Source organism: Rhizophagus irregularis, chromosome 7 (genome assembly GCF_026210795.1).
Source record: "Rhizophagus irregularis chromosome 7, complete sequence".
NCBI classification, from domain to species: domain Eukaryota; kingdom Fungi; phylum Glomeromycota; class Glomeromycetes; order Glomerales; family Glomeraceae; genus Rhizophagus; species Rhizophagus irregularis.
This window is the reverse complement of record NC_089435.1, coordinates 2,478,346-2,499,248: the sequence shown is the minus strand read 5'-3', so window position 1 is coordinate 2,499,248 and position 20,903 is coordinate 2,478,346. Positions and strand designations below refer to the sequence as shown.

The window sequence follows — 20,903 nt, the reverse complement described above, 5'->3', positions numbered from 1 at the left end:
TATTCCAGATAGTACAAATAATTTAAGACGTATGTGTAATACAAGATTTTAATATAGTTAGACTATAAGGAGCGAGTTAAATCGGGAGTACATTATGTACACCATCCCAAGCTTTCCTGCATGAATGTTGGATTACCGAAATAATGTTTCTTTGCTGCAAAGAAAAAAACACAAGTAAAACTTTATGTGACTAGTACATGTAAGATAAGTAAACTTGTTAGATTTAAGATATTTTCTATTGTCGATCTTTTATTATGGTTGTGAAGAGCGTGAGTAGATACAATTATACAATCACTACAGCGATCTGTGCTTCTGTAGATAATAAAGATAAAGGATTGTTTTCGTATACTGTATAACTGTAATAATAAATATGGCGTAATAAAATATAATATAGTTTCGGATGGCATATTAATGAAAATAATCAAGAAGGTGGTAGATCCGGTATTCGATATTCAGATTTAAATCTGGTTTCCTTCGATTCGAATTTAAATCTGAATATCGAAAGAAAACAGGATATAATAAATCCAGATGGAACGAAGGAAACTGGATTTATCATATCTGGATAACCGAAAAAATCGAATAAAACCAGATTTAAATTCGAAGGACTCGAAAGAACCAGATATATTATAAGTTAAAACCAGATTTATTTTTTAATTCCGGTTCCAATCTCTAAGTGGATCTTTCAGTGAAGAAAATACTCGAGAAAACGAGTCTTTTGTCGAGTGTACTAACTACTAAGGATTTGGTCAGATATGGTATATTAAAGTTAGTCAAGAAGATACAGTAAATCTGTTTTCTGATAATAATAATGATGATATACAAGTAGGTCTCATTTTGTAAATACTTTATTAAATTTTTAATAGTTTAACACATTAACACATGTCAAGTGTTAATTTTTTATGTTTATGAGATAAAATAACAAAATTTTTTTTATAATTCATCAATTCTAATATATAAATTCTGAGATAAAAAGTTTCATATTTTCCCCAATTCTAAGTCTAATCTATCTTTACCAAAGGTTGTCTTAAAAGTTATTTCTTTCATTTGAAAAAGTCCTTGTTTTTCATTAACTTTGACGACTTTGTCAACGTCCGCATAATAATAACTGCAAAATAAAAAAAAAGAATTTTAATATATTTGAATAATATTTAATATAAATAGAAAGAAAATAATTACATAATATCAGGGAACCAAGTTTTCCAACGTCTTTGATTCGGAAATAAATAAAATAATTCAATTTCTCTAAGAATCTATAAAAAAAAAAAAAATTACAAAAAACCAAGTTAAATTTCAGAATCAATTGTAAACTTAAAAAATTAATTACAATCATTACTAACCAATACTTTTTGTGCTAAATAAGACGCTCGATTATTATCTGCCTCAATAGCCATATTCAATAATCCGATGAATAAATTCATAAGGTACAAAACAATAACAAATGAAAATATTATCATCAATAATATCATTAATGGATTATCATTTGGTGACCACGCTGATAAAGAGTTTCTGTCTCCTATTATTAAATTATAAATTATAAATATTGTTAATAATAGTAGATTAATTAATTATTTTGCTTTTTAAAACATTACCTGTAAGAAATAAATACATAGAAAGAAGTGAATTAGGGTAATTAGTAAATAAATTGGTGTTACTGCTTGGTTCTTCAATCAAGATTGCAGTTTCATCAATATTGGTATCTTCTGTTACTTGATGATATTTTTTTGTAAGTGACCAAGGGTTATTTAAATCATTCAAATCTCGGTCATATTCAGATTTTGGTTTTAACAATATAAAAAATGCATGCGCAAAACCAAATAAAATGATAAGTATAATAAAAAGAAAAGAAATAATTCTTTTAGCAACTCCTATTATAATAGCAAAATAAATTCCAAAAGATTCAAAAGCTCTAAAGAAAAGTAAAAATTTTATATCAAGCAAAAGGCATGAAACTGAAATAGCATTTGTATAGTCTGTGCTTTCTTCATTTATATAACTATTAATCCAGTATATAGAAGTTAAAACAGGTACAAGATATGCACTAAGATCTATATATAAATTAATTATTAATAAGTTATTTAAAAAAAAAAAACATTATTAAAAAAAATTTAATTACCAAACAAATTCCATATATCAAATATCCATTTAATTGGGCTCCAAATAAATTGACGAACTTCAAATAATAAGTGAATAAATCCAAGAATAATTGATAAAAAGAAAAGTTTTTTTCTATTTTCATCATTAAAAATATCATAAGGAATTGATGCTAATGTAAAACATGCTAGATAAATTATAAATAAAATCCAGATTCCTGCATAATAATATCTACCAAATACTCTCCATTTAAAATTAATAATGGCTTCACCATTCCAAGTTTTATAAAGATCATTATTTTGTGTTTTTGTAAAAGGACTTGATTGAGGTTTGATAAATAATTCTTCAAAAAAATTATAATCTTTTGGATATGTCATATAACCGGGGAATGGAACTAAAAATGTAAGTTTTGGTCTAGTTTGTCGTTCATTAAAGACAAATTTGATAAAAAATGCGCAAATAATAAAGAGTATGACGGATATTGATATTCCAAATACAAATGGGACTTCGAATAAACCAAATAAAATATTTGTCTTTAAAATTGAAAAATATGATAATAAATAAAGAGCATAACCATTAATTAATAATATTAGAAGTGCTAATTGAAATTTAAATGATTCAAAATATTTTATGAAGTATGCAAATATAAAAACTGGAATAATCGTAAAAATTTCATTATAACTATGAATGGCGACATATATAATTAAGCCAAGAATGCCGACAATATATATAAAAGGTGCTTTAGGATATTTTCTTGCGAATATATTCATTACAATCATAATATTTGCTAATTTGGGATTGACAATGAAAGCAATACATATCATGAAAATTAATTGTGTCTGTGATTTCCAATATTTCCTGAAGAATAAAATTATAATAATTCCATGATTACGAAAAGAAAGTGCTATAATGACAGTATATAACAGAAGTACTAATAGTGGACGTGATTTCCAATATTTCATGAAGGATAGAATAATAATAGTGATAACATCTAGTGTGCAGTATAGTCTAATATCGGTATCATGAGTAAAAGTGAAAGAGAACCTTATAACACTAAAAAATAATACTAGTAAATATATTCGTGATTTAAAAAATTTTGAAAATATTCGTAATGGATAAAGAAAATTCCAGTTATATGATCTAAATTTACGAAGAAAGTAATATATGAATGTATTATTAGATATTTTTAATTCATTATGATAAGAATAAAGATGCTGAAGGTTATTATATGTCATGCTTGAATTTGAAGAATCTGCAAACAAATTCATTTCATTATAATATTTTGATAAAAATCCAGAATAATATTGATTTAAATATGGCATATTCTTACATAACAGTGATAATAAGTGAATATTATTATTCGGATTTTCTTTGAAATGTTCAAGTATTTTGTTATAGATCAATTCTATTAACTCTATATTATGTTGTTTTATTGCTGATTTTAAGAGGTTCTCCCCATAATACGCTAGAAAATACTTTTGGTTTGTTGCATAAAGAATCCATTGCTTTTTTAATTCATTAGTTGCAGGTTGAGCTATTTCTTTGATTTCATCAATTTCTAAAGCATCTGGTTTATTGCTATTATAAAGCTTAATTGCATATTTAAGGAATTCAAGGTTATAACAAAGTTTCAATTCGATCTTTTTAAATTCTATGTTGAAAGTGTATATATGTAACTCTGTATCATTATATAAAATATTAGTACGATTAACTACTATATGTTTCCAGTTAGGGCCCCTAATGTTATATGAAGCCAAAGGTCTATTTTGAGATGAATTATTAATAAAAGCTTCTAAAATAAATTCACCACTTTTGTTTGTTAATCTCATATGATATTCATTTTGATTTTCATTTGAGTTTACTAAATTTGGTATAATGTACTTTTTTATAAACTCATTTTCATTTTGTGTTGTAGTAAATTGTTTTCCTATATTGTAAAAGATGTTTTCATTGATTGAATCTTTAATATCGCTAATTTCTTCCGAATCAATATAGTTGTCATTAATTATATAAGCTTCCAAGTCGAACTTTTTCATATTAACCATCCATGGTTTTTCGTAAAATATTCCGAAAGCATTTTGGTCATTAAGTCTAAAATTAGGGTTATCATTAGTTTCAAGAAAAGATTTTATCAAGTTATTGTATTTGATTGAATTTTCCAAATTTGATCCCTCGATAATTTTAATTGGAAAATCCATTCTATCAGAATAAATATAATGTATGCCTTTAATACTTATAACCATTAAAGATTTGAAAAATTTCAATTCTATCATTTTAGTATCTATTACTTTTTCCTATAATCATAAAAAAAGTTAAAAAAATAAATATTATATTGAAGTAATAATAATATTGGTATTAAAGTGACACAATATATACATACTTTTATCTCTAACGGAATCTTCCGATATTGGAATGTTAATAAATCTAATATAAATATGGTATTTTTTGATAACGTCCATAACCTGTCATTGGTTATTCCACCACAACTAATTTCTATTTCATTCATATTGTCGAATTCGTATGTATATTTGCATTCCCAGATATTATCTTTAGTATTCAAAGAATAAATTAACAGAACTGGTTTTCTGCTTATCGTTGGATTCTTAGATCCTTTACTTTCAATAATATTGTAAGTAGCTAAATCTCCATTTGTAAGAAAGTTTGTAAACTTGTAGCATGGGAAGTTAAATTTATATTTATAATCAGTATTTAAACTTGAATTGAGAAGAATTTGCTTTTCATTTTTCGTATCGTAGATAATTGCTACAGAAAAGGAAAAATTTTTCTTATCAACAAATTAAAACTCTTAAATTACGGCATACATTTTTGAAGAATAATAATAATAACTGACCTAATTCATCATTATCCTCATAAATTATAATCTTATCATCAGAGATCTTATAATCCGAAACATATAAATCTAAATTATATTGTTTGACTTTATTGTCAACAATAAGCCGTCCCGAATAATCATTATTATCATCATCTTTATGATCTTGGTCGTCTTTATTACCAAAAAGCAATCCGATAAGCGAATGTATATTAATAAATTTGGCAGTAGAATCTTCCTTTCGGGTATTTTTACTACACCATCCAACAAAGGATTTATCTTCCTGACTATATGTTACGACGTATTTTGACTGTGGAGAAATTGCAATTTTAGTTATCGGCTTTCCATTGTGCGGCGGAACTTCTTCAATTGTGATAATCGTATCTTGACTCATTATACAGTAAAATTAATATATATACTTTTTAGTAGGGGAGCAATATAGAAATGAATTTTTTTCTGGAGCAATAAAACTTTATTCGGGGATTTTTATCTTGGAACTTTCTATGAGGTCACTTTTGGATATATTCTAGATACATTTTTGGAAATTGATTTCTTATTATGAAAAATTTTTAATCACTTTATTTTACATAAATATATTTCAACCTTTCAACCATATGTAACGGGGCGGACATACCTTATATCGCATGTCGGTCATTTGCCGATCATAATATATGTGATATCACGCTAATTTTGAAACTTTATTATAGGCCATAAATATTTTAAAAAATTATTTTAAATTATTTTATTTAATAGTTTAATATATTATTAATTTAGTATAAAAATTTTGTGGCAAAATAAAACGTGGTTTCAAAGTTAGCTTTAGGCCGAAATTTTCAATAATTAATAATATATACGCCGATCATTTCCTAATCGGACTTTGAAGAGCCACAGATGCTTTTGGGCGAAAATTTGATACTTCTACAATATGATTATTTAGGTATTCAAGAATTAATGACTAAAATAACCAAGAATAATTTTTAATAACCGAGAAGTTATCATTAAATAAATACTTCAATTGTATTGTTATAATTTATGTAATAAATATAATAAATTTTCAAAACTTCATTTCTCAATCAATTTTACATGAACATGGTTAAATAAAAATTTTGGTTTTATTATACATAGTGGAATTTGCAAGAAAAATAGCCCAATAATCGTATTTTTTTTTATGAGATAATATCGAATCGATAATTGAAATGATCGGCAAAATGATCGGCAATAACGATAATGTGGACGACCTATTCCATATGTATGATTCCAGCATTTTTACCTGTGTGCTAAAAAAGGAAAGGATTGAATCACCAACCACATTTATTACATATAGTGCTCGGACTAGTACCATTTTAGTGGTAGTATGAACCTATTTTCACTAGCATTAATCGGATTTTTTTGCCGAGAAAAATTTTGAGGTAAATTATTTTTAAAAATAATTTTCTACGACAATATCATTATACATGCAATTTTATCAAAATTAACGAAAATAAAAATGATACTTCTTCGTTATTATAAACCCATTAATGCTAAATGTAAATAATAGTAAAAATAAATAAAAGGATAAATCTTTATCTGAAAGCGATAAAAATAATTTATTTCAGAAGAAATAGACGAAACAGACGAAAAAAATTCTCAAAAGAGTTCTAAAAAAAAAAGAAAATTTCAAAATCTTGTATATCAAAAAAGAGAAACAAAAGCGAAAATTAATAAAAAAGGATTTCAAAGAAAATGATTTAAAGAATTTTCATGGTTAAGTTATGATCAAAAAGAAAAAAAATGCACTTGGATTTTATTGGTGGAAATTTTGTGTCACGTTTTGCGGCGCATAACGTGACGCGATTTATCTATTTTTAATATTCTTTTTTTTAGGAACGAACTTTCGGCTTTAAACTTCGGAAATCGGAATGGTACATATTTGGTGGTTTTTTTATTTTCTTTTATTTTATTGTTCTTAGAGTTAGGAACGCTATTAACGTTCCTTTTCTTGGACGTTTCTAAGTTTCGAAATTTGAGTATTTTATTTTTTATTTTTTATTTTGATTAGGAACGCTGCTAATGTACCTTTTTCTTCTTTTTTTTAGGACGTTTTCGGATCAAAACTTCAGCTTTGGACTTCGGAAGGGTGAGTATTTGGCTTTTTTCGCGTTTTTGTATTGTTCTTTAATTTAGGGAACGCTACTAACGTTCCTTTTTCTTCCTTTTTTTAGGGATATTTCTGGATCAAAACTCCGGCTTTGGACTTCAGAATGGTAAGTAATTTGTGTTATTTTTTCTTGCTTTTCATGTTCTTGAACGTTGGAATGTAATTTACCCTTTGATACTGTTATTGATTTTTGTGTTTATCTTTTTGTTCTTGATTTTCACGTTCTTTGTCCTTGGATATGGTCTATCTTTACAAAAAAGTAAAAAGAAAAAATGTTAGTAGCATTCCTAAATCAATAAAAACATAAAAGCACTTATACCTACTTACAAAGTATATCTAAATAAAAAAAGTAAGAAAAGGAACATAAGTGATGTTCCCAAATCAAAAAAAATAAAAACTCAAAACAAACTAAAGAAAGAAACTACTTACCAACCTTCAAATGTTTCTAAAAAAAAGAAGAAAAGGTATTTGGGCTTTCAAATCAAAAAAAACTAAAAAACTATCACTAAAAACGCCAAAAAAAAAATCATTTTGACTATGACGCAAAATGTGGCACAAAATTTCCACCAATAAAATTTGGTGGCGTGACCCATGTGACATGTTGTAGGTGCGATAAAAAAACAAAACCCTTTTCTTTATATATTTAATTATTTGCAAGTATTATCCATCCTACTGGTATTCTTAAATAAATCTGTAATTAATTAATCATTGGACTAAAGATATTGCATCTTATACTGTATATGTTAAAGCCATTTTGTTAAATATTAGATTTCTTTTTTTGTTAAACACTAAGCCACTTTTGTTAAATGCTAACATTTTTTGTTAAATTCCAAATCATTTTATTAAATTTTAAACCCTTTTTATTAAATACAAAGCCATTTCCTGTTAAATATTTAGTTTTTTCATTAATCAAAGTAGAATAAATCGACTAAAAATAAAATTTTAAAATAAAAATATTTAATTAATTCGTTTCTACAGCAGAGGTCATATGTACTGTACCAACCTAAAATTTCTGAGAAACCCATTAACTGATGACTTTTATATGTAAAAGGAAAAGTTCTTCTTCATTAAAATTCGGAGTACTTCAAAATACCATAGTAAAATAATTAAATAATGGGAGGTTTATTGTGATGTTGAAAACAATTTAAAAAAAGATGAATCAACAAAAAAAGGAGATTGTTGAAACGTAAAATCACGTGAAATCATTCAAGTAAACATTGTAAGATAATTCGTTTTTAATGGTTATTTGTGCCGAGTAACCGGTATTTTTTTATACTAACACGTTGATAAAAATCTTGATATATGGGAATTTATGGATCATTTAACGGAAAGATATGGTTTAGTTCACTGCGGTCAATGAAAATTAGCATGTTATTTATCCTTATTAAGGAATATATGATGCAATAATTGCGTATCGTATCGTACGATATCTTGTGCGACGATTAATTTTCACATAAAGTATCGACCCTAAAAAAAAAAATATTTCCATAATTTTTTTTACATCTACTTCGGAGCTACTAAAAGTCTGAAATAACGTTTACCAAGCTTTGGATAAACGATAGGTTGGATTAGATTATCAATTTCAGATGAAAATCAATTGTATCGACATATATATTAACATTTTACCAATCTTTTTTTTCAAGTTTTGAATCCTGTAAAATGGAATGTAGTGTATGTAAAAAACCTACAAATCAACGTTGTTCGAGATGTCAAGCCAAGTATTACTGTGGTACATCATGTCAAAAGAAAGACTACTCCAATCATGTGCTCGTTTGTCCTTCAAGGTCTGCAGACATTCTTATTAAAAATGTTTTGGACGATTTAATTCCCACGAAAAAGGCGGTGCGATATGAATACGGTTTTTGCAACTGCGTGCGTTCTGGGGATGAATCAAAACTTATGGGCTTGTATATTGGCCTTATAAAGATTATAGGTTGCAGTGCCTCTCAGCTCCATTCATGGTGGAAAAGTGACACTTTAGCACAAAACATCAAAAAGGCTTATGATGATGCGGGTTACACTAGTGATTATTACAAGTGGTTCTTAAAAAATGAAAATGTGTTGCAGGGCCTACGTAAATACGAGGGCGAAAAATCTGATAAATCTTTAACAGAAAAGTATCTCGAATTGCTTATACCCTATCTTTCCTTAGATGATGTAAAAGTTCCCCTTAAGTCTATTCCAGAATCAAAGCGTAATGTTTACGCGTTCTATATAACTATTCTCAGTGGTCGTATTCCAATTATTGAAGATATCGATTGGATTGATCTTGGGTTTTGCTCTTGTAAATCTAGTAATGATTCCTTAAGAAAGTCAAAAGAAAGACGGTTGGCTGATTTGTATCAGGAACTTATTATTCAGAAGGGCTGTAAGATCGATGAATTCCATGATGCTTACTTATCTGGATCAATAGTTGATTTGTTAAAGAGAAAATGTAGTAGTGACAATTGCAATTGGCTATCAGAAAACAAGATTGAGATTCGTGGATACAATCAATCAACAAAGAGTGTCTATTACCTCAAACAATATGCGTTAAGTGAATCTGCAGAACTTCAACCTTCTGTAGATGTAGATTATGGCTTTATGAATTGTAGTACGGAGGATGAGAAAAGTCAACTTAAGCATATTTATAGGAAATTAATTAAAACTCCTCGATTTGATCCACGGGATTTACATGAAGCCTGCTTAGCAGGAAAAATATTTGATTATGTCAAATCCATTCTTCCTGATGAAGTATTGAAAGCCGAGCTCTTTAAAAATCCGTATCCTTTGGAAGATATTTGATCAAAAAACTGATTATACTTTATCCTTTTATTATTTGTATTTGCGCCGCACCGAATATATATATATATAACATTTAAGATATTAAATTCTATTATGTACATTTTTTTTTTACATTCTTAAATAAATAACATTATATCACTTTGCGCACTTGCGAATCAAAAATTACAATTTACACATTATAAGACAATAATATACAATATATTATGCTTAGGGACGAAGACCGCTGTAAATGATATTCTTTAAATAACACTTTTTATGTAATATTTTTATAGAAACCATTGAATTAGGAAGAATTTATAATTGATATCTTGCATTATATTCAAGGCGATAAATATTAATTATTATAAATTTTACGTAATCCAATATAAGCATAATATTAGCTTCGATTAGATTTTATTGGTAGTGCAGTTTTTCCATTAAGAGTACTACTAGAAGTTATAATGAATTAGCATCATAAAAGTTCATGTTTTTTTTATCAGTTGCGACTTTAAGGAATATAGATTTACTTCGAAAGAAGAAAATGCTTACCGTTCGTATTTTTATGAATAGGAAATTCGGCTTAAATGGAAATATTGTCTATATTATCCATATTTTGGATCATTTGTTTGCATTTTTTTATTAATTATACATTTTGTAGTAATAATGTAAATAAAAAAAATAAAATGAAAATGTTAAATAACTATCATCTTCAATTACTTTACATATAAATGACGATTAAATTGTATTTTCTCTTTTAATCCATCCAAGGATTTCATTTATAAAAATTTGATCTTTTAAATCTTAACTACTTATGTCATATATCTTTTTATAATTATTACCATTATTATGTTTTATTTTCAATTCCTTTTATTAATACGAATTGTCTAATACCCTAACTTTCTTTCATTTTGCTACATTTTCGCCCATGTATTTTGAAAAAAAAGAAATTGATGTAACATAAATCAATAGATCATGCCCAAAAGTTTAAATATAAGATATTAATATAAACAAGGTGGTAGGATTAAGGTAGGGAATGATGAAAACGAAGTGGAGAATGGAGAACCTATCGTAGAAAAGATAAAGGTAGAGGTAGACATTTTATAGGTACACAAAGTAGAGGTAGACGTTAGTAGTTAGTTATTAGTAGATAGTCTTATTGATTAGCTTTCCTTTGGCATTTAGTGATGAGTTTTCATCGCATCCATCATTGCACACTGATGGAGTTAGTAGATAGCAATTGCTGCTTGTTCTTGAATTTATTTTGTACTATCTACAGTTTAAATTTATAATAAAGAAAAGCGCGTTACTAACAAAAAAAAAATAATAATAATAATTTATTCCAATCAATAAATATTGACAGTTAATTAATAATTTTTTAAGTTATAAAATTAAAATTTTATGATGTGATATTTAAGTTTTGATAAATAGTTGAATAAATTTTTTTTTTATTAATCGGGATCAAAATTTAGAGTGAGATTAGCTTAAACTAGTTTTTGGTTTTAATTGACCTAATATTCCCACTATAAACATGATTTTATATCACAAATTATTTGACACTGACTCGTTCAGTTACAAAACAAAAATGAACTCCTAATTATACCAACATAAAAATGGAAATTCTTTTATATACTGTTACAGATAACAAAATGATTTTTAATTGAATTAATATTAGGGAATATTTGATTTTACAATTTACTTACTAAGAATTTTAAGAGATTTATATTGGATTTTCATCAAATTTCATTCCAGTTATCTCAGTCACATAATCATGCAATTATTGTGCAATGAAGTAAAACTAAACTGTATTTACTGTATTTATTCAATTGTATTAATTTTATCTCATTGAAGATTCTGCGTTAATACTATCATTTTTTTCATTCTTATTCGGAATGATTACAATTGCTAAATTTATTACGCTCTAAACTTTTAGTTTTAAGAATTTTTTTTTAATTAATAAATCGAGTAAATATAAGATAATGAACATATATAAATAAATCAATAAATTTTTAAGGTGGGAACCTTTTACATGGAACTAATGTTAATTATAATTTTAACTAAACAAAACTTGCAATTAAAAATCAAAAATTGGGCTTTTTAATGTGATATTATTTGCTAAATAATGATTCTACGACTGATTAATCGTATCATTGTTGAGGTAACTGGCATATTTTGAGATTAGGATTAATAACAAAATTTTCTTTTATCATTTAAAGATAGAATTAAAGAAGACTCTAGGAAAAGGAGACTTCAGGGAAAGGAAAAAAGTCAACAATAATAATAATCATTTCGGAAACCAATGGAAATAATATTTTTTTCATAACTTACAACAAGTAAGATATTTAATGTATTTATAGCTTATTTTATTTATGTTAAATAAATACATGTAAAATATTACTTATAATTTAGCAAATTTATTCTACTGAAATGCATATTTTTTATTATTGCAAATTATTCAATACATTAATGTTAAAATTTAAATCAATAAAAATGAATTAAAGTATGTAATTTTAACAAGGATAATATTAACAAATAAAATTTGTACTAAAGTTGTACTGAACATGAAATAAATTTCATTTTACCCAAATTAATAAAGTAAAATAACTTAATTAATATAAGAAGAAATAAGTATTTGTTTAAAAGAGAAATGTTGAAATAGTAGTAATAGTCACGTTTATATTATATCAAGATTGAATCAGAAAAAAAAAATAATAACTGTAAACAAGGATTAAGGAATTATTGCTTCAAGAATTTTATGCACCAGCAATAATTATTGCGTAGTAGATCAGATGCGTATTCACCCATTTTAAACGAATCCCTATTTTGTCAACGATTATGAAATTTTGCCTTACAGCATTAAGCAAGAAATATTTTCAATGAAATAAATTTTTTTGTTTCTAAAATTTCTAACCGTAATATTTGAAAAAAAAAATAGAGAAAGATTACAAAGGAATAATTAGATTTGTGCTTTTAAAATCTTGCATTTTGTTAATCAATTTGTTGAACTTCGGCACTTGAAATAATTTGAAAATTAAGGCGCAGTAAGGAGTGAGGCGCAGCTAATAAATTTTTCGGTAGGTAGTAAGTAAGTAACGGAAATTGGCTAAGTGAGTAACGTAAAGTTACTAATTTAGGTTGATTTAGGTTACTCCCCTTAATTAAGGCACGGAACGTAAGATAAAATTTTTTTACCTTACGTTACTCACCTGTCTCACCATATCTAGCACCACGTGATTTATATTATCAATTTTTGCATATTTATCTTGGTAAAAAATTTATTTTAAAAAAGAATTTTTCATACTATTAGAGTTGATTTTCTTATGCCTTTAAATATAAAAGAAAATTGATTTTATACTTTTAAAATTATAAAAATTATTTATTTTAATAATTTATTAATAAACATAAAACAAATAAAAACATAACAGATAAGCTTTAATTAATGTCTTTATTATTTATAAATTAAAATACAGTAAATAAACGCGTTACGCGTAACGCGTCCTAATATTATTATGAAAATAATTACAACTCCACAAATATGAAAGCCAAACCCAGTAAAAATAGATCTTTGAGTAATCCAATAGTACCATACCTATTAAACAGCTTTACTTATCTCCAAAAGACAATTAACTTTAACAAAGATATCAAAACTATACTCTAAATTTTTTGTATACAAAATAACCAAAAAATAAAACAGTTAATATATGACAGGCAGTTTAATAAACAAATTTTATACCTAAATAATTGTTCAAACTTAATTGTCTTTGACTTTCTATCTTTTTATAAGATTTTGTTTGACATTTTGACATTAAAAGAAAAAAACGAGGGAGTTATGTAAAATGTAAACAAACAAATAGGCTGATCGTGATGTGCCACAAAAAATCACTTACGTTGTCACGTGAACCATATAAGATACGTAACGTAAGATAAAAAAAATTTCACTTTACGTTACGTGCCTTATATTAAGGGGAGTAACGTAATAAATCATGTGACTTTACGTTACTTACTTAGCCAATTTCCGTTACTTACTTTCTATATATTCTAAATTTTTGGTTGAAATGACAAGTCGGGTGATTTTACATGTCGGTAAAATGGAAGTCAGCAAAATGGCGTCGGTTAATTTCATGTCGGTAGAATATTAAAATTGTACTGTGACCGTTCAGATGAATTTTTCTTTTATGATACTTACGCAAAAAAAGTTTACGTACAGTATATATAGTTACATATTGTATCATTATTTTTATTATCAATTTATCATATATTTAAATATTTGTTTGAAAATTAATGTTATCAGTTATTTTTATTTTAAATTTTGTAATCAAATAATCTTTTGGTAAAAAATGGAATGGGTTAAAAAGAAGCCTAAAAATTATGGGAAATATTATTTATTTTTCTGTCATTGTGATTTAACTAAATATATTCTAAAAAAGGAAATTTTTATATATATCATTTATTCCAGTAAAGTTCAAGATATTGGAGCTTCAAGAAATGATCCGGTCTGGAAATGGCTAATCGGAAAATTGATTTCAGTAAAATGAGCATTCAGGAAACCATAATATCAATCGGTAGCGATAAAAAAAAATCCTAATTTAATATATTTTTTTTCGTCCAAAATATTAATTTTAAATTTAATTTTTTTAATTTTCTTTATAACCTGAAAAACTTCAAAATCATCCACATCAAAGGTTCCTATTGGGTACCATCAAGTTTGGGATAAGAACATGGATTATCATCAGGATAACTTGTCTAAGTACCATCATTATGTAAATATAAGTTATTATAACCAAATTGGACCGAAATATGGATAACAAACTATAGAGTATTTATTACCATTACTATAACTTACTTTTGCCGTTTGGACGTTCTTTTTATTTGTAAATGAGAATAGAAAACTACCTTTCGTGCGTTTAGAAGAACCATTTGTTGAATTCAATTCAAGTGGATTATATCCTCCAATTATTCCTTCAGAATTTTTAATTTTTAATACAATTATAGTAGCCCCCCTATTATCACATTTTTTTTATAAAATTCTGTGGCCGTATTACCATCTCTACTAGCTCTATATAAAAGATTAAATTTATAGAGACTAAATTTTCTTTCCTCATTTCTATCAATCCAATTTGTAACATGTCTTTGATCAATTATCACGGAATTAATATCTTTTAAATATCTTGATGCTAAATTATTAAGGTTTGGTTTGTATTCAGGGATCATGTAATAATTCAAAAGATCATTTCTATATTCCTTTGATAAAATTTCTTCATAAGGTTTAATTTTGATCATATAAACCTTAGGAGATATATCATAAAATCTAATTAAAGGAATAAACCCTGCAAATAATCCTTTTAAAGGTCATAATATCATTTTGATTCCATTGAGATACATCTCTACTAAAATTATGTTCTTGTGCCAATCCCATTTAACTATCATATTTCCCAAATTTTCATTTTCTTCTATATTTAAATCTTCACGTTTTAAAATGATTTCCAATAATTGACCGGATAGTTGAGTGAATTTATTAAATTTTCTGGTTCAATACAAATTGTTTTCAAACAAAGATCTCGTAAATTAATGAGAGATTCACAATAAAAAACAGTTTGAAGAGCTCCAACCGGATCATTTTGTTAATTGGCAATGTTCAACGATATAATCTTTAGTAAACCTAGTTAAATTTTCTAAATTTAATTCATCTGAAGCGATTATAATATTTAAAAGTTCAGTTCCAATTTTGTCTGTGATATCAATATAATCAGCATAAAGATATCTAAAAAAAAAAAATTGTAAATAAATGAAATATATTTGTAAAAATTGTATTTTATTTAAAATAACTTACTTAAGAATAACGTCATAAACTTGAGGAGAAATGTTTGGTTTATAAATTACATATTATTCATCTTTTTTCTCAATATTTTTATCAGAAATTATATTATCGAAATATTTGGATCTACATTGTAAGATATTAGAATGAGCATGAAATTTCTTAGAATCATGTTTTTTTCCAGCATAAATGATAACATTATAATCTGTTTCAGTTTTTCGAGCGCTTTGGTTACTTCAGTTTCGAAATGATATGTCATTTTATCAGTATTTATACGTATATAATTATAAATATTTTGATATTTTATTAATGTTAAAGAAAGGAGAAAGATTTAACGCAAGGATATTATTTTAAGTCTTTTATGTTTCATTTTTCTTTTCATAAAAGCTCCATTAACTCCCATATAAGAATATATTGAGGATTTTTTTTATAGAACGGAAAATCATCTCTGATTTTCAATTTCTTCTTTCATAACTTTGCATATAATTGCATGAAATTTCATTATAATGCAAATTTTAGCTATTTACGATAATCTATGTGATATATTTCTTTGGAATTTCTTTTTTGGTAAAAAAAGTTTCCATTTTTTCTTTATGTTCTGTATATTCATTAAATACTAATACAGACTTTTTGGTAACTTTTTGCAAAACTTTCTCCTGCGTCTCAGAAAAATAATACTTTTGTCGATCCAAATCCTCAGCTTGCTTTATTTTCCTTGTAAATAATAATAAATCCTGTAATTTTTTTAAAAATTATCCATTACTACATATGTTCTCAAATAATAAAGGCAAAATAGAGTTTTACAAATAATTTTTTAAGCGATTTGCGTGATTGCGTCATCTGACAGCTGATGTGCATCAGATGACGCAAAAATAATATGTGTGATTTTATTACGCTATTATATTTTTTTGAAACTTATTAGTTACAAATACATTTGCATTATATGGAAAATTTATATATATTTTTAAATAAAAATTTGTTACAAAAAAAAAAATTAATCTTTATAATGCAGAAAAAGTCTAGGAAAAATTGAATCCAAACTCTCCTAAAATTGAATTTATAAAATAAATGTATTTAATCAATAAAAAATCATATTTAAATATTATTAATATTTTAAACAGTTATACTAAAAAAATACAGCTATGAACTTTGAAAAAGATTTTAAATGTAATATTTCTTTTTATTGCCTTATTCCTTACCAAACTTATGTTCATCTTCTTCTAACAAATGTATTTGAGTAGTGTACCTTGGCAATCATAAGAAGGAACAAATACAATCCAATAATAAGAAGTCAGATAACAAATATAAAGTATACATTAAAAAAAAAAAAATTTTACATTTTTAAGATTTAATACACACTCTTTTTCAAAAACTCCTTTAAGAAATTTCTTCATTCTACCAGTGATTGTAAATCTCTGCATTTACCTATTATGAGAAAGAAAAAATTATTAATAGTGTGCTAAATTTCTATTTAATGGTAAAGAAGACATAGCCAATTCCTCCTTTAGAATTAGCAGACTTTATCAATAACAAAGTAGGATGTTATTTGCTTGAGTTGGTTATCAAGTGAACAATAGAAATAAAAAAAAATAAAGAAAAAAAGAAAAAAAGGGAATAAAAAAATAAAAATAAAAATAAAATAAAATAAAATAAAAAAGCAGGTAATTTCATAGGAATTACCTACTTTGCTCACCCTTACCCAACCCAAACAAATAAATCCAGTACCCTCCTAAGTAAAATTTGTGAACTCCCCGACTCAATGAGTTATCCGTTCTAATTTTAGCTTAGAAAGTTACCCACTTTGCAAATAAAAAAATACACACCTCTTTTAAAGTCTCTTAATAAGCCATTTACACTCATCTAGAAAATCAGTAATGCTCCATTCAAAGAATTTTCATCTGTTGTCCAGTATTTCAATACAAAATTGCTGTAATTGATAAATAATTGAATACAATTCAATAATAAGAAATCAGATAACAAATATAAAGTAAAAATTTTTCACATTTTTAATACTTGATATGCACTCTTTTTCAAGAATTCCTTTAGGAAATTTCTCATTTTACCAGTGATTGTAAATCTCTACATTTACCTATTATAAGAATGAAAAAATTATTAATAGTGTGCTAAATTTTTATTTAATGGTAAAGAAGACATAGCCAATTCCTCCTTTAGAATTAGCAGACTTTATCAATAACAAAGTAGGATGTTATTTGCTTGAGTTGGTTATCAAGTGAACAATAGAAATAAAAAAAATAAAAGAAAAAAAGAAAAAAAGGGAATAAAAAAATAAAAATAAAAATAAAATAAAATAAAATAAAAAAGCAGGTAATTTCATAGGAATTACCTACTTTGCTCACCCTTACCCAACCCAAACAAATAAATCCAGTACCCTCCTAAGTAAAATTTGTGAACTCCCCGACTCAATGAGTTATCCGTTCTAATTTTAGCTTAGAAAGTTACCCACTTTGCAAATAAAAAAATACACACCTCTTTTAAAGTCTCTTAATAAGCCATTTACACTCATCTAGAAAATCAGTAATGCTCCATTCAAAGAATTTTCATCTGTTGTCCAGTATTTCAATACAAAATTGCTGTAATTGATAAATAATTGAATACAATTCAATAATAAGAAATCAGATAACAAATATAAAGTAAAAAATTTTCACATTTTTAATACTTGATATGTACTCTTTTTCAAGAATTCCTCTAGGAAATTTCTTCATTTTACCAGTGATTGTAAATCTCTGCATTTACCTATTATAAGAATGAAAAAATTATTAATAGTGTGCTAAATTTTTATTTAATGGTAAAGAAGACATAGCCAATTCCTCCTTTAGAATTAGCAGACTTTATCAATAACAAAGTAGGATGTTATTTGCTTGAGTTGGTTATCAAGTGAACAAGAGAAATAAAAAAAAATAAAAGAAAAAAAGAAAAAAAGGGAATAAAAAAATAAAAATAAAAATAAAATAAAATAAAATAAAAAAGCAGGTAATTTCATAGGAATTACCTACTTTGCTCACCCTTACCCAACCCAAACAAATAAATCCAGTACCCTCCTAAGTAAAATTTGTGAACTCCCCGACTCCAATGAGTTATCCGTTCTAATTTTAGCTTAGGAAGTTACCCACTTTGCAAATAAAAAAATACACACCTCTTTTAAAGTCTCTTAATAAGCCATTTACACTCATCTAGAAAATCAGTAATGCTCCATTCAAAGAATTTTCATCTGTTATCCAGTATTTCAATACAAAATTGCTGTAATTGATAAATAATTGAATACAATTCAATAATAAGAAATCAGATAACAAATATAAAGTAAAAATTTTTCACATTTTTAATACTTGATATGTACTCTTTTTCAAGAATTCCTCTAGGAAATTTCTTCATTTTACCAGTGATTATAAATCTCTGCATTTACCTATTATAAGAATGAAAAAATTATTAATAGTGTGCTAAATTTTTATTTAATGGTAAAGAAGTCATAGCCAATTCCTCCTTTAGAATTAGCAGACTTTATCAATAACGAAGTAGGATGTTATTTGCTTGAGTTGGTTATCAAGTGAACAAGAGAAATAAAAAAAAATAAAAAAAAGAAAAAAAGGGAATAAAAAAATAAAAATAAAAATAAAATAAAATAAAATAAAATAAAAAAGCAGGTAATTTCATAGGAATTACCTACTTTGCTCACTCTTACCCAACCCAAACAAATAAATCCAGTACCCTCCTAAGTAAAATTTGTGAACTCCCCGACTCAATGAGTTATCTGTTCTAATTTTAGCTTAGGAAGTTACCCACTTTGCAAATAAAAAAATACACACCTCTTTTAAAGTCTCTTAATAAGCCATTTACACTCATCTAGAAAATCAGTATTGCTCCATTCAGAGAATTTTTATCTGTTGTCCAGTATTTCAATACAAAATAATGCTGTAATTGATAAATAATTGAATACAATTCAATAATAAGAAATCAGATAACAAATATAAAGTATAAACATCAAAAAAAAAAATTTCGCGTTTTTAATACTTGATACACATTCTTTTTCAAGAACTTCTCTAAGAAAATATGTACACCTTCATCTTCATTATATCCTATCACTCTATAATAAAAAAAGATTTTTTTTTCAATATTTGTAATAAAGTTTCAAGTATAAAAATAATAAAGTAATAAATATTTACTATTAGCTTTGCTGAAAATATCATCAAAAATTTTGACACTTCGTCCCTTTCTTAGGTGTATGTGACGTCTTTGTTTATTAGGCTTTGAAGCCCACCCTAAGCTTTAGATCATAAGTCTTCCCTGAAATGTGTGAGAGAGAGACAGAAGGACGTATTAACAACAAAACAAAAGTAAAAATTTAAGTTAAAATAAAATAAAAAAATTTTATTAAGAACTTTTTAAAAAGGAAGGGATAAAATACTGTGAAATAAATAAGTTTATTGACAAGAGTGAAGAGAAAGAGAGAGAAAAATTTCTGGAGGGGCTTTTTATATAAATTTGTTAGTCAATTATGTCATAATCAAAATCATGAGACAAAAGAGATGACTCATAATTAATAGTCCCGATTAGTCTGATAATATTTTAGCTGATCAAAGTCCGCTTATACCGCTTATATGATTTTTAGTCATACTGTGGTACTGTAGGTCACCGGCCCAATATAGAACTATGTGTTTAATAATTATTTATTTTAAATAAACAAACCATTTTTAAACGTAAAAATAATATATTATTAAAATAAAACAAACTTGTAAACTTAAAAATCGCGTCTCAGACGTCTGACGTCTCATGTAAAACATCCAGATTTACAATTTTTTTTGTAACCATCCTGGCGTTATTCACTGACACGCGAAAGTGATAATGTTATCAAGTTTGGCGTTCCAGAATTGTCAAAATTCAAATAAGGATTCATTTACTTTTACGCTTAAAAAAGCAATGAGTTTGCATCACTTTATTCATCTTGATTTTTTTATCAATTCTCAATCTTATTATCGTAACTGTTTGGCAACTTCTTTCAAGGAACTTATCGAAAGAACCCTATTACAAGCACGCTTAATGCTCAATAACTCAGTGAAACTTCAACTCACTTATTGTAAGGTTGTGTGTCTTCTTTTGTAACATGTTTTAATTGTTCCTGAATATCTTGCATCTTAACATCTAAAAGTTTATCTCCATCAACCGCACTAATACATCATGATTTTGCTATTGCTCACAGTCTTCTAGAAGCTTGCTGCTTTTCTTTGATTTGTAATAACTCGGTATGATAGTCTGAT

General features: G+C 26.1%; 1 protein-coding gene across 1 annotated transcript; it reads left to right on the top strand.

Moving 5' to 3' along the window:
- The first annotated feature begins 8,539 nt into the window (after window positions 1-8,539).
- On the top strand, window positions 8,540-10,004 carry OCT59_027340 (uncharacterized protein). The gene is made up of 2 exons (XM_025321994.2): window positions 8,540-8,620; window positions 8,702-10,004. The coding sequence occupies exon 2, from the start codon at window positions 8,718-8,720 to the stop codon at window positions 9,840-9,842; it is 1,125 nt and encodes a 374-aa protein (XP_025167417.1). The 5' UTR covers window positions 8,540-8,620; window positions 8,702-8,717; the 3' UTR covers window positions 9,843-10,004.
- The last annotated feature ends 10,899 nt before the right edge of the window (window positions 10,005-20,903 follow it).